Here is a 13,480-nt window from a genome sequence, read left to right on the forward strand (position 1 = left end):
CTCCTTCTTCTTTACTGCTGATGCATGACGCAGTACGCACACATAGGCATGGAGCAAAAACATATAATTGAACTGAATCTATAAGCTCCATTGACACCAGTACCCGATCCAGCTATCAGAGTTAGAATCAGACTGATATCAGACATCAGTATTGGATCCGTATGTCCTTCATTGAAGGCAGTGAGAATTAAAGTCAGAATTCTGTATGAACTTTCGGTTAGTAATCACATACTGTGTCAGTAATGATCTACAAGCGTACAAGATCTCCTCTTCATTTTTCTGCTCCCTAGCTTAGATCTGACATTTTGTCAAGGAAATGTTTTGTTGAAAAGATAAAGTTGTACAATGGCTATCACCATTGTGAACTACAATATCCAGAGAGACTCTTCACTCAATGGGCTTCACTGACTTCTCAGGTGACAGCACGCAGACAGAAAGAGACAGAACCTGTTCTCCAGGCCCTGGGAATGCAGGGGATGACACTGTATCCTCTGAGGCCAACCAGATAACTGTGACCCTCCGTCTGCAAGACTCTCAAGTCACAGACAGGAAAACAGTGGCGGATGAACAGCAGCTGTACAGAGCTGTGATCACACGTGGCTGTTGGTGGCAGGAAATTTTGTGTCTTAACAATGGTGACTGCAACCGAATGAGCTGATAGCTTGGCTCTCTTGTTTTCAGAAGCCCCGATTGAGGAAGTTAATGCCAGACATTGGTGATCCTCTCATAACAGCTCTTCTTGCAGAAAGGAGAGTGCTGAAGAACTAATATAGCTGAAAAGAGAAGGGATGGAGGGGTGCTAAGACAACCTAGTCAAGATCAGGAACAAAATAATACAGGGGTCAACTGTTGCCCCAAATGCTATCATTGTGATTCTGCATCTTACTGACTGAAACTAAATACTCAGCCACTACCCCCCAGGTGCCTAAGCTACTGACTAATCTGCAAGGGGATCCTTGAGTTAGCCTTGTTGTGAACTGACTGAAAACTCTATGAACAATGGGCTCGCTGACTGTTGACAGTGATAACTTAATGAAGCAAATTAGTGGAATTAACAAACACATGCCAAATAGACCAGCCATGGCAGGTTTGGGTTGGGTTTGACGCTATTCTCCATTGTGATACATTCCCTGTTAACTGTCAGGGAAGGGCAGATGATCCAACCACATGTGAGAGGAGTAGCTGCAAAACAAAAACATGCAGCCAGAGCTGAGGTCTAAAATATAAACACTGGAGGACAGAAAAGCACAGCATCTTCTCAAAATATCAAGATATTATAATAATTTACTGTCATCTCCACAAAAAGTAAAAATATCCAACGCAAATGTCAGTGCAAAGCATATGCTGTTATTTTCTGACCTCCGACTGGATAAACTGATATTTCAGACATCATCACGTCACTGAAGGTCTCTCTGTGACCTCTGGGGCTAAGGGTGAGAGGGTGGATTGAACTGCTCAGTCCCACACGCTGTTATATAACCCTATGGCATGCCTTTGGTGCATAACAACTTCACATAAGGTAACCATGGAAAGGAGGACACCATCCATCTGGTGGGCAAGCAGCATAATGTTAAGCTTCAACTGAATAATTAGCATCTCTTTCTGTTGCTTGCTATTCTAATGAACTGGTGTTAAACTGAGTTTGCCCAGCAAGCACTGAGAGAGTGCACACAGCAGTGTGCACATAGGGCTTGTTAGCCGAGCGAGTGAAGGTCATCTACTCAGCTGAAGCCTATGGTATATTTACACAACCAAAACCAAACGTCTGGCTACTGCGCCCAGGGCTCCCTGTTCAAACTTCACCAGGACGCAACACATGCAATAAAAACATTTAATGTTCAAAGGTTGTCAAACCACATTTAACATTCTGGGCAAATTCCAACATATGCTGTTTACATACCACCTGAAGCAGAATTATTACTATGCCATGGCATACTCAAAAACCAGTCTAATCAGGTCTTTGATCAGACATAGACTCATTTGCATTAGGTCTGGACTGGTTCACACTGCAGGTGCACTCGATTCTTGCCAGAAATGAGACGAGGAGAGAGAAAAGACTGATATGTTTCTTTGGCAGTGCGCTCAGATCAGACACAGAGGACTCTTTAAGGGCCCCGGCAGAGGGATGCCTGGAGGGGACCAACACATAGTAGAAAACCTACGGGGGTGGTAGCAACTGTGCATGCATGACGGATGCAGCATCGATAGCACTTTCCTCCCTCAATGGCTGTCTACAAAGAAGGATCATGAGAAAATTAAAGAGACTGCATGAGATTGATCATTTGAAAGATTCGGGAGTAAATTTGTAATTTTTTGGCACGAGGGAGACCCCAAGCGGCACAAAGAGAGACACAGTATTACTAGTTGCAACGTTAAACTTTTCATTGACTACAGCTCTTAATATTTAAACAGAATGTCTTAGGTTGAAAGTCATGTGCTGTTTAATAATACAAACAACATATCTTCATCTCAGCATGTTTAGAAGGATAAAGCTACACAAGACACTTTTAAATAAACATGACACACATTTTTTTCAACTCAAATTTCTTTCTTAAATGTATATTATGGACATTTAAAAGCTACATTATATTCTACATGTTGTCTGGTGTGAGGTTTTCTTTGGCTACAGAGAAGATTAAAAAAAGAATATGGGCAAAAACAGAAACAGGTGAGCAGCAGACAACGCTTTGTGACCCATAGCTGGATGAGGAGTTTGATATTTGACCGCAGTGAATGAGTCAAGTCATTAATGTGCTGAAACCAGCTGACGAGGGCAAGTCTGTCACATGATTCGACACAGTTACGATAGGTAGCAGGCTTTATGAGCCTCATTTGAAGCCTTGATAACACGCAGCTGCTTCCGATATTGTTGAAAGTGCTTCAAGCTGTGCCAGTCTGGAGATGTCAATCATAATTCAGCACTCACTGGGCCAAAGTGATGGTCCTTAAGAGCGGACTGCGGGTCAATTGAAGACAATTCACTTTTTTCAATCAGTATTGACTAAAAAATGGTCTAGCTTATAGAGCTTTCAGTTTGCAGCACAGCACAATTGTGAACTCAAACAGCCATGTAACACTGCAGTGAGCTGCCACAGCTAGTCAGGAGATAACATTAATAACTGGCTTGGCCATGCAGTGTATCATCCTGTCTGAGCAATATATTCACAGAGAATGATTAACATACTGCCAGGCTAATGCAATGGAGCAAAGCATGCAACTCTCTCTAAGTTGACAGAGTTCAAATTCATATAAGCTATGCCAGGTCTGTAATAACTAAACCTTCTTTATAATGTCAACAGGCTTGCAATGGCTGAAGAAGTAATGGGAAGCTCAGGATAAATGCTACAGTGTCATATGGCTTATGATGAAGGATTCAATACCATCTGCAGCTGCATTAAAACCAATCCAAGAAATGTAATCATTATGAAAATGGCCTTTCCTGCAATCACAACACTGCCTATACAGTAATTTCATTATGATGCCACTGTGCCAAACACTGCATGAATGGCTCTCAACTTCCAGTCAGTATCTGGCTGTGTAACAGATTGGGGCCTATGGGTCTACACAGAGCACAGTGTGAAAGAGTCATGGTAGAACTGGCAAAGCCTGACCTTATCCCAGTCTGAGCTCACACATTTGAGAGTGGCTTATCTCGGCAGCTTAGCACTGAAGAGCTGCTAAACTGGCAACTTTCACTCTTCCTCAGCAGGTAGCCCTGAAACCCTTACCTTTATCAACACAGGGGTCACATTTGTTTCCCTGTGTAATTATTCCTCCTCCCAAACTAAAGATGGACACTGAATCATTTGGTTTCAATTTACATAGTGCAGTTATACCTTCCTTCTTCCCTAATTTGTCTTCCCTTTCAGCAAAGATATAAAATGGCACAATTCACCAGTATGCAAGGTCACACGCACACTGTAGGCGTGCTGTGGCAAAGAACACGACCTACAAATTATTTTTATGATTCATTTTAAAAAGAAAAGTTACATTCTCTTGCACTTGTTACCTGTTCATGTAAAAAGCTAAAAGCAAACAAGCTGCAGTCAAAAGTGAGGCAGGCCTGAAGCATTTCATTTGTTTTAGAATCAGTCCGAATTAACGTATTAAAGAAGATAAAGACTAGACACCACAAGCAAAGTAACCAATGCTATACCTACATGACTGACCCTCCACTCATAGTCCCTTTAAATCATTTTGCATGAACTTTTTCAGGTGTCCATGTTTTCATCCACTTTAAATTAAAAGACAACGTTAGAGCCATTCAACTGCAACTTCAGCTGATGCCTCATTTCTTTTACATGACAAATTAGGGGGCTCAGAGAAGGGAACACATTCAGGAAAGACAAAGGCTTTATATGGAAAAAAACAACAAATAAAACAACAACAAATATGTGTATATATAGGTATTCTTTCTATTTCTAAATACCTATCTTTCCTCTATTTGTCATGCACCATTTCACTAGAGTTTCCATCTGAAAAATTGCTCTTTAACAACTGTGTATCTGTAAATACTGTTAGCCAGAGCTAAGTGTTTATTTTCCTTTGATTTTAAACCTGGAAATCCACAGCAGATTAGAGGGAGCATGGGCACCATCAACAAGTGCTGTCACAGTAAACTGCAGGCCTTGGGCTAGGTTTGGCTATTATAAAAACAGGACAGGTAAACGGTGCAACTCGACAAACTGGTTTTTAATGTGCCGTGTAAAATCACCCAGACACAGAGCACTGGTGTTCTCCTATCTCTTGCTCTCCAACAGGCCAGCAGCGAGAAGAAAAAAGCCTTTCATTCAGCACCATGTGATTTACATCCTATCTCAAATTTGGGTTTTAAGGAAGCTCTGAAACACATGATTGTAATGCCACAGATTGAAAAGAGATAAGCAAGACCAAGAATACTGCTGTCTGTAAAATTTAGTCATATAAGAGCATGCTAGAGACTAACTAAATGCTTATATTTAGGAGTCATGTGTTTAAAATGTAGTGTAATAAAAACTAATCTACAACCAGTTAGTCTAGAAACAGTGGTTAGTTGGGAATAAAAGACGTATCAGAAGTATTTAGTGGAAAAAGTCTAAAAATAGCTTGTGACTTCTTATCATGGCATAGTTTGCAATTCTAATGGCCCAGGGATCGCAGCACAGTACTTCTTTATGCTGCCCAAGGCTTATCTTGACACTGCCACCAGTTTAGAGGAAGCCACACACACCAACTCAATAGCAGGAATAAGAGTGGCAAGAAACATAATACATAAATAATGAAAAAATAGAGAGCTAGAGAGCTAATGTTCCCCTTTGTTCTTAACCACTGTAGCAATTTCAGGATCAAGATCATCATGCAAGCATTTGCCATCAGCATGAATGTTGTCAGGATACCCAGAATTCTTAACTTTGATACAAGTTTAAAAAAAATGATGTCCAATTAACATCTTTTTCAATACCACCGCAAAAAGAAATGGGTAATACTTTTCTGCTTATTTTAATTAATAACCTCTATACAGTGTTGGTACAGAAAAAGTCACTTAGCATATACCAATGCATTTGTAATGATGTTAGTAATGGTAATAATGTTAATTACTATTAACATTGTTATTACTATTCTTAAATGGTTTCCCTGCCTTTCTGATGGTAGCAGCTATATTTGCGACAATCTAAGGCCTACACATACGACCCCCGATGGATCACACACAAATTCAAATGTCATCTGGGAGGCAACCTCAGCATCCCTCTGCCTCCTCCTCGCCATGGTTACCTGACTGCGCTCTAGAGGGAGCACCTGATTGGCCGATGCGGGGTCGCCACTCGACAGGTTGTTTAGCATGTCACGCTTCTTCGGCCATGACAAAATCTTGCCAAAATTGGGCAAAAATCGTGTAGTCTGAACCAGGCATTAATCTGCACACTGTCAAAGCTTAGTGTGGCTGTAGTTGTGGATGCTAACAAAATAAACATTGTTTTATCTTTATCAAAATGATTTCTAATAAAAGATTATTATCCAGGACAGGGGAGAGAACTGCGAGTCTGTTTCACAAGGCTGTCTCTACATGTGATGGATTCAGTATTTTTTTTTCCCAAATGATTTTATACAGTAAAAAGAAAAGAAAAAAAAAAACAATTAGGTAGCATGCCTTCGATTTTGATATGCAGGTCAAGCCACATTCCCTATTTCAAGTAGAGCTTGACTGACATTGGCAGTCTGATGTTACTGGCTTATCACAGACAGCAGTATTGGCAAAAACTGTATGGCTTGGGACTGGGTGGTGAATTTGCACCAAAAATTACATTACACTGCAATGGTTAGGTCAATGCTCAGTCTGAATTTAGTTCTTTAAGGAAACGCTAGAAGACAGCTATTTACAATCTAAGCTAATTCGTGCAACCTTGCATTACATAACAATTTAAATGTTTTGAACAGCTGATTCTGTGGCTCATTCTTCATTTCTTCTTTCACATCTCCTTCTCAAGCAGCTCTGCAGATATACGCAAAGATGCTTAATTCCAGGAACAGAATGAGAGAAGCTGTTATCATAACAGCACCAGACAAAGACCTGTTAATGGTTGTCTATGTTTTCGAACTTCAGCAGCAGACAATCTTTCTCAAGTAGTTATTAACAGTCTCACTAACAAATGCCTAAATAATATTTTTTGCCCTCTACTTATGAAAAAGTCACATACTGCTTCAAATGCTCTATGTTTATCCCATAATTAGGGCTGTCTTATATTTTGGATAATGGCTTATTTTGACTTTGACATAAAAGAGTCCATTTGTGCCAATCAGTGTTAAGTAACATCATTAATCCACTATGATTTACAGGCCCTGTGTTTGCAATAGTATACAGTCTGAACTTGAATCAACTTCAGCATGTGGTAGCCTGTAACAAAATAAGAACACAAAAAGCCTCAAGACCCTAAAAAGTGAATAAAACCCATTTATGATGCCTTACTATGGTGGTTACACTGAACTACACTTGGACAAATCCCTTAAGAGTCAATGTTATGCCTACACAGTGTGGGATAAAAGATGATAAGAGGTTGAAATTATTCACAAGTCTAGGCTTAGTGTTTTACAAAAGGGGAGAATCAGAAGTCGAGTGATCTCAGCCTTTACTTCAGCCACGCAGAAAACCTCCTTGAGAGCTCTTCCAGTGTTGTGCTCATTGTTTCATCTGGTGCTTCACCTTGTGATTTCCTCTTATAACAGCAGCGCTTTCAGTTGACCCTGACTCCAGCAACACCAAGAGCACACTCACGGAAGAAAAGTAAGGTGTGATGACACTAAATTTCATTTCATCTAAAGAGGAGTGCAGAGCTTCCATACAAATGTTTTTTTTTTTTTAAAGCATGAGCTGTGGCAGAAAGCTCACACAAATACACCCACAAACAAACACACCTGACTGTTATCACTAACAACACTTGCACACATTCACTGTTGTTCCCATGCAATTCACCAACAGGTTCGATTTGAGCTTGTTTACACCAGTTGAAGAGAATAAACAAATAATGTCCACTTAGCTTGTTCTATTCAGTTGTTTAGGTGATGCAGTTATTTGTCTTTTAACCAGAGGGGCCATTCCTAAGCTCATGATGCCAGAGCATGTTTATCTTATCCCACCTCCCTGTGGAGGGAGCAAGTGAAAAACGAAAACACCTCCTTTGGGAATCAATGGAGTAACACTCCTGTCAAATTAGTAAGAGATTACCTACACTGTTGCTAGCATTTTGATAGTCGCCTTTTTTGATTTTTTGATGAATTGGAGCAGTGGTATGCAACAGTGAATGCAGAATGAGTTGGGACAAAGCTTGAGAATTACTCTGAGCAAGACCAGAGTCAGAGGTACAGCCGTTTGTGCCTCCATTGAGAGAAGCAGTGAGTGATCAGGTGGTTTGCTGGGCTCCTGTAATTAACAACCTCAGCCAAATCCAGCCAGGCATGACCAGCAAATTAACATGCAGCAGCTTTCACACTCTATCCCACAGATCTGCTCAGTGAGCAGAAAACCAATACAGGGCCACTCTGAAAATAGCCCAGACCACAGATTGCCCTTTCAACTCCAATACCACTGATAGGATGACAACATTCAACAAGCTGGTTTAACACATTTTGGGTCGTGGTAATACAAAGCCAAAGAGACAATGAGACAGAACTTTTTCATATAGCCTAAAGGACAGTGAATTTGAAGGAAATCTGAGACCTTTCACTAAAGTTCTTAACATTACCAGAGCCTCTCCGGAATGAACTATTTAGGGTAAGGTAAACAGGCCAGGAAAACTACACTGCATTCTACCAGTTCTTAAATAAAAGCATGCATGCTAAACAGCTAAACTCTGAATTTCAAAGCCCTTAGAAATTCACTCTGACAAAGCAAATTATCTGCCATTGCAGGCTATGATAGTCTCGTTTAATGTTACTTAAATACAGTGTAACTGTTGACATTGTACAATCATCATAAGAGGGAATCAGCTTGGACAGATTTTGTTATTTATCTAAATGCTACACTTGCAAATAATAATGAACAGTATGATTTACAAAAATACAAAATGCTGTCCGCAGTGAAACAAGGCCCTCTATATTCCCTCAAGTCCCTGTCCTGTCCTCCACTGCACCCCATCTCTCATCACTGCTTCCTGTCCACACAGGAACCAGCAGCACCAGGAGGAAATCCTTCCTCAGCTGAAAGCACAGTGAAATCAGGGAGGATGGGGGACATCAACATGTAGGCCCGTCTATCAGCTGCTGGACAAACAGACCAGCCTTATCTTTGACTGCACATGAGGGAAAGAGAAACACAGAGGACATGCAAAGCTCTGAACTGACCTCCACTTTGACTGTACTAGTCTTGACATTGACGGTGCGCTAGGATGGTAGAAAGATCTAACCACGTTACATTCAAAACGGCTGTGCTCAAGCCTGTGAAAACTATGAAGCTGATACTGGCTGCCACAGTTGTGCCGCTGTGCAAGAGATCAATAAAACAGCAAACATACCACGACAAAAAGGTTACAAGCAAGCATGTACGAGCAGTTCAAACCCTAAAAATCCCAAAAGTGCTTTGCTCCCAGAGTGACACTTCCTTTCCACTGACTGCTACTGCCACATCTTTACTGTCATTGTTATTTTGAATATTTTGACAAATACGAAGGGACGTAAAACTGTAATAACTGTGCGAATATCACTCTGACATACATTGCATTATTACGAGACACAAATATATGTGCTGATTACATATTCATCTGCAATACCTATGTGTTCATTCCTATGAGAGACAAACTGAGTACAGAGCAATACCTGAGCATATGTGACCTACTTTGATTGAAATTCTAAAAGCTCGTCATACAGTATGTTGTACTTCGAATGAATCCATTGCGGTTTTGCTCCGTATTTCACAATTCCCTCCTGACAACTTTCTTCTTCTTCACACTTTCCCAAAGTACCCGCTGACCCTGTTTTGTCTGTGATGCAATGAGAATAACAGTACGTATATGCATATAAGCTACAGTATCCAATACTATGAAGGTCAGCTTGGTAATAATGTAATGAGTCTACTCAGGTGGGATGCAATGAATAATGCATTTCTGCATAAAATAAAGGGGTTCCAAATACCTCTTTGTAATGTTAACATTGTTTTTTAATCATGATGGCTGCACTTATGCAAAACAGAAAGAACACAGATTATTCAACTTGCATGTCATCTGCCTTCTACTTACATGTTTGGTGAAGTGGATTTGGCATTTACACTCATGGGAGCAAAGACACACACTGTATGAATTCTTGAGAGCATCATGACAGGTGATCAATGAATAAAAGGAGTGGATTAGACTTAGGTTCCATCATGTGTAATACAAAACTGGTGCTCAGCATAAGTCAGGATACTGCAGAGTAAATTCATGTCTCTTAATTATCTTAGTAAAGGAAGACAGGGTTGGAACAGCAGCTACACAACAGGTTTATGACCGTCATAAATGGTGAACTTCCCTGTCTTATGCTAGAAACAAAAGAGGATGAAAAATGTGGCATATTTACATACATTTTTCATTACTTTCAAATCAAATGTCTCTGCAGTACAGTAACATGATAGCAGCTCAACCTGGCAACCAGCTGGAGGAAACCTCTATCCTCACTACAGCCCCAAGTATATCAGCCGTCACTTGTGTTTGTGAATTCGGTGTTGAGCTAGATAGTCGCAATTAGGCCCCAGTAACTACGTTTTAAAAGCAGCCAGAGAGACACAGAACTACATGACAACAAAGGTTGTGGTGAGCATCTGCCTCTCGGCGTCTGATGCCCTGACAAGGTAGCATCGGTTAGCAATGGCTGGCTAGTTAGCCGCAAGGGGAGCTAGCTTACGTTAGCTTGCATCCATGCCTTATCACAGTGACTTGTCTGATATTAGCTTGTAAAAAAAATCAATGGAAACAGATGGTGAGCGGCAAACACTTCAAACTGCAAAGGTAGTTTTTTGGCATTGCGCGAATTTCTGTTACCTGTCGGCTTGCTTGCATTAGTCACCGCAGTGACAGCCAGCAAGCCAGCTAACCTTACGCCTTATTTGACGTTAGCGGTTACTAGCTAGCTAGCTAGCTAGCTCGACGAGCTAACCCTCGGCGATGCAGCATCAAAAGCCCGGTGACATTTCACTCACCTAACAGTGACCGGAGGTGTTTGAGCCGGGTCAGTACATCCTTCTTTGGGTCCAGAACTTTCTGTGTAGATTTCTTGACGTCTCCATGCCCCCTTCGAGTGAACATTCCGCTGTAAAATGCAACCGTGGAAGCTGAAATCACCTGTGTTTCACCATACACCCAGCCTCCAGTGTGACTGTCACTTTCCTCACCACCACTCTATGCCTGCTCGGTAAACATTCTGCCGACGGCCGCTGGAGCCCTGTTTTTTTTTTTCTTTTTCTTTTTTTGTGGGTGTGTAAACACGGAAGCGCAGTCTGACAGAGGAGTGGTCACATGCAGCGTGTACGCCTCCTTGTTTATTATCGTTCCACCTTGCACTTCCAGTGTCTGCTCGTTTTCCGTGCATTTTAATGAATTATTTCACCTTTGAAGATATTTGAAAGATGTTTTTTTTTTTTTTTTTTCTAGTTTAAGGCCTAGGTCTTGCACTATCCAGTCTGTTTCGAGTCCCATGCTGTACCTCTTTCTAGAAAATTGAGGAAAAACATGTTTGAGTGTACTGTCGTGCAGTAAACTCTAGGTTGAAGACTATCACCCGTCCTCAGTCTGAAACAGAGTTATCGGTATCACCCTCCTCCATGGAATAGAGGTTTGATGAAGGGAGGTTGGGGTCTGGTTGCTATAATAGCTCCCAGGCGCCCTCTGCTGTTTAAAATGTTCAAATGCATCTGATCATGCAGTTTCACTGTGAACATGAACGCATGGAAAAGAAGAGGAGGCTCCCAAAGGTGACTCTTTTTAATGGAAATAGCCAGCATGTTTTAGATTTGATGGTTTGTATAACTCCAGGGCTGCAACTAAAGATTCTTTCCATTATTCATTAACCTTCGCACTGAAGAGCTGGAACCAGGGAGATATATATATATATTTATATGGCAGTTTTGCTTAGAAATTACTTAAACAATTAATTATCAAAGTAGTTGCCAATTAACTTTGGAGTCATTTAAAGTCTGGACTTTCTCAGCTTCTCTTAGGGCTTCAAGAAACTGTGAGTGCAAAGCCGCTCACACCCAGTATAAGGGTTACGTTATTATGGCAAACAACATGTGTGCACTTTGTCATAGTAATTAGAAGAAACAAGCAGAAATGTCATGGAGTCTTGGTTAATGTTATTGATTACACATGTGCCTTTTTCTGATATGAGAGGTGTAAATAGGGTAAACATGCCTGATGGTGTGGTGTGGTATGACAGTGAAATGGTCACTTTGTTCATGTTTTTCATGTTATATAAATGTGCACCTGTGCCAATGCCCTCACATCTTACTATTTTCAACTCCAGAAACCTGGACGTGACATAGTCAAAGCCTGTATTAAAAAGACTGTGTCTCCCTACCAGTGTTCATAGCTAAGTGCATCCTTTCTTACAATACAGTTACCACCTAACCACGTCCAGAGACCTGTATTTTTCAATGCTCACACCCCGCTAAAGGTATAACAGCTTCCCTGCTCTTTCGAGCCACTTGACACTTTAAACTGGAGGTTTTGATGAATGAATATAAGAATACGAGGGAATCTTTAGATAGATGAGCTCTGCTGCCGTTAAAGTAAACTTAGGGTTATGCTAAATTGAACAGAGTTCAGTGTGCTCATGACTTAAATGGATTTTCAAAATAATTTGTTCTACATGGTTGTGCAGACAGCAAATTCCATCTTGGAAATGAAAAAAAAAAAGTGTTTATGTTCTGAGATGAATCTTAAGGTGTGGAGAAATTGGATGCATCCTTTAATCATCCCCAATAAACTGACACTCCAATCTCACACTTTCGCTTGTCTGAACCTATCTGTCTTATTTGGGAGGCAATTAATTTTGAGGCTAAGCTGGGAAAATAATTTTATTTACACATTTTAGACACATTTCACTGAAGACAGAGCTTCGGCTCTACAGTCAAAATGGAGTTCAAGTTTGGTGACTGAGAAATCTTTTCAGACTTAGATAAAGTCTACTAATATTCAGAAATAGACAAACTGTGCAACTGTTACTCCATATTACACATCACGTTATATAATATTGCTTTTTCCAGACTTGATTTTGTAAAATAAAGTGTACTCATATAAAATAATAGATATATTTTTCATCTATTGTACTCACAAAAACTGTAAGCGAGACTCAATGTGAGGGTCTGGGCTGACCAGCTTTACCAGGAGATGGCGCCTAAACCCCTGTTGATGTAAGGCAAACACATACCAATACAAGCTACACATATCTTTAGGTTCCTGCTTATTTTCATGTATAAAAAGTGCACATGCTCTCTGATTGTCCTGCAAATACAGACTGCAGAAAAAAAAAAGAGAAAAAACAACTTCATATTGCAACACGGGGCAAAAGCATAACCAAAGAAAATGTATGAAACGTCTATCGTAGAGGAGTATGTTTTCTTTAATTAACTCAGCTGTTAATGTAAAATAAAGGCATTCACACGAATGCCATTGTTTCAGATCCTATACTCTCCGTAAAGAAGACAAGACTGTGTTTTGTGTCGTCTAGCTCCCTCACAAAGTGAGCACCAACAATGTTGTGAGAGTGTTTGTCTCTCTGTTTTCAAGCTTCTCCACAATGGATGTCTTGAATGATAGGAGAGGGAACAGAGGGTAGCGAGAGCGGAGGCCATAGAGGAGGAGTAAAAAGAGGAGTAAAATCAGCCTTTGCCCTGCAGTTTGGTATGACACTCATTATCTGAAGTGGGCCATTCTGAGAAAGGAGGAGGTTGCCTGTCACAACAGATGTTGATTACACAAAACAGGGTAGTTTGGAAGGATGTGTGAATAAAACACAAGCTCTCTTGCACACACACACACAC

General features: G+C 40.6%; 1 protein-coding gene across 6 annotated transcripts in view; it reads right to left on the bottom strand.

Annotated features, from left to right (window-relative positions):
• Positions 1-10,921, bottom strand: part of ralgapa2 (Ral GTPase activating protein catalytic subunit alpha 2) — an 85,375-nt gene extending 74,454 nt beyond the window's left edge. For all 6 annotated transcript variants that reach the window (XM_076748387.1, XM_076748391.1, XM_076748386.1 and 3 more), the window contains exon 1: positions 10,640-10,921. In XM_076748387.1, the coding sequence (XP_076604502.1) occupies positions 10,640-10,745 (106 nt within the window). In that variant the 5' untranslated portion in view covers positions 10,746-10,921. The remainder of the gene's footprint in view (positions 1-10,639) is intronic.
• Positions 10,922-13,480: the final 2,559 nt, after the last annotated feature.

Source organism: Chaetodon auriga, chromosome 14 (assembly GCF_051107435.1).
Source record: "Chaetodon auriga isolate fChaAug3 chromosome 14, fChaAug3.hap1, whole genome shotgun sequence".
NCBI lineage: Eukaryota > Metazoa > Chordata > Actinopteri > Chaetodontiformes > Chaetodontidae > Chaetodon > Chaetodon auriga.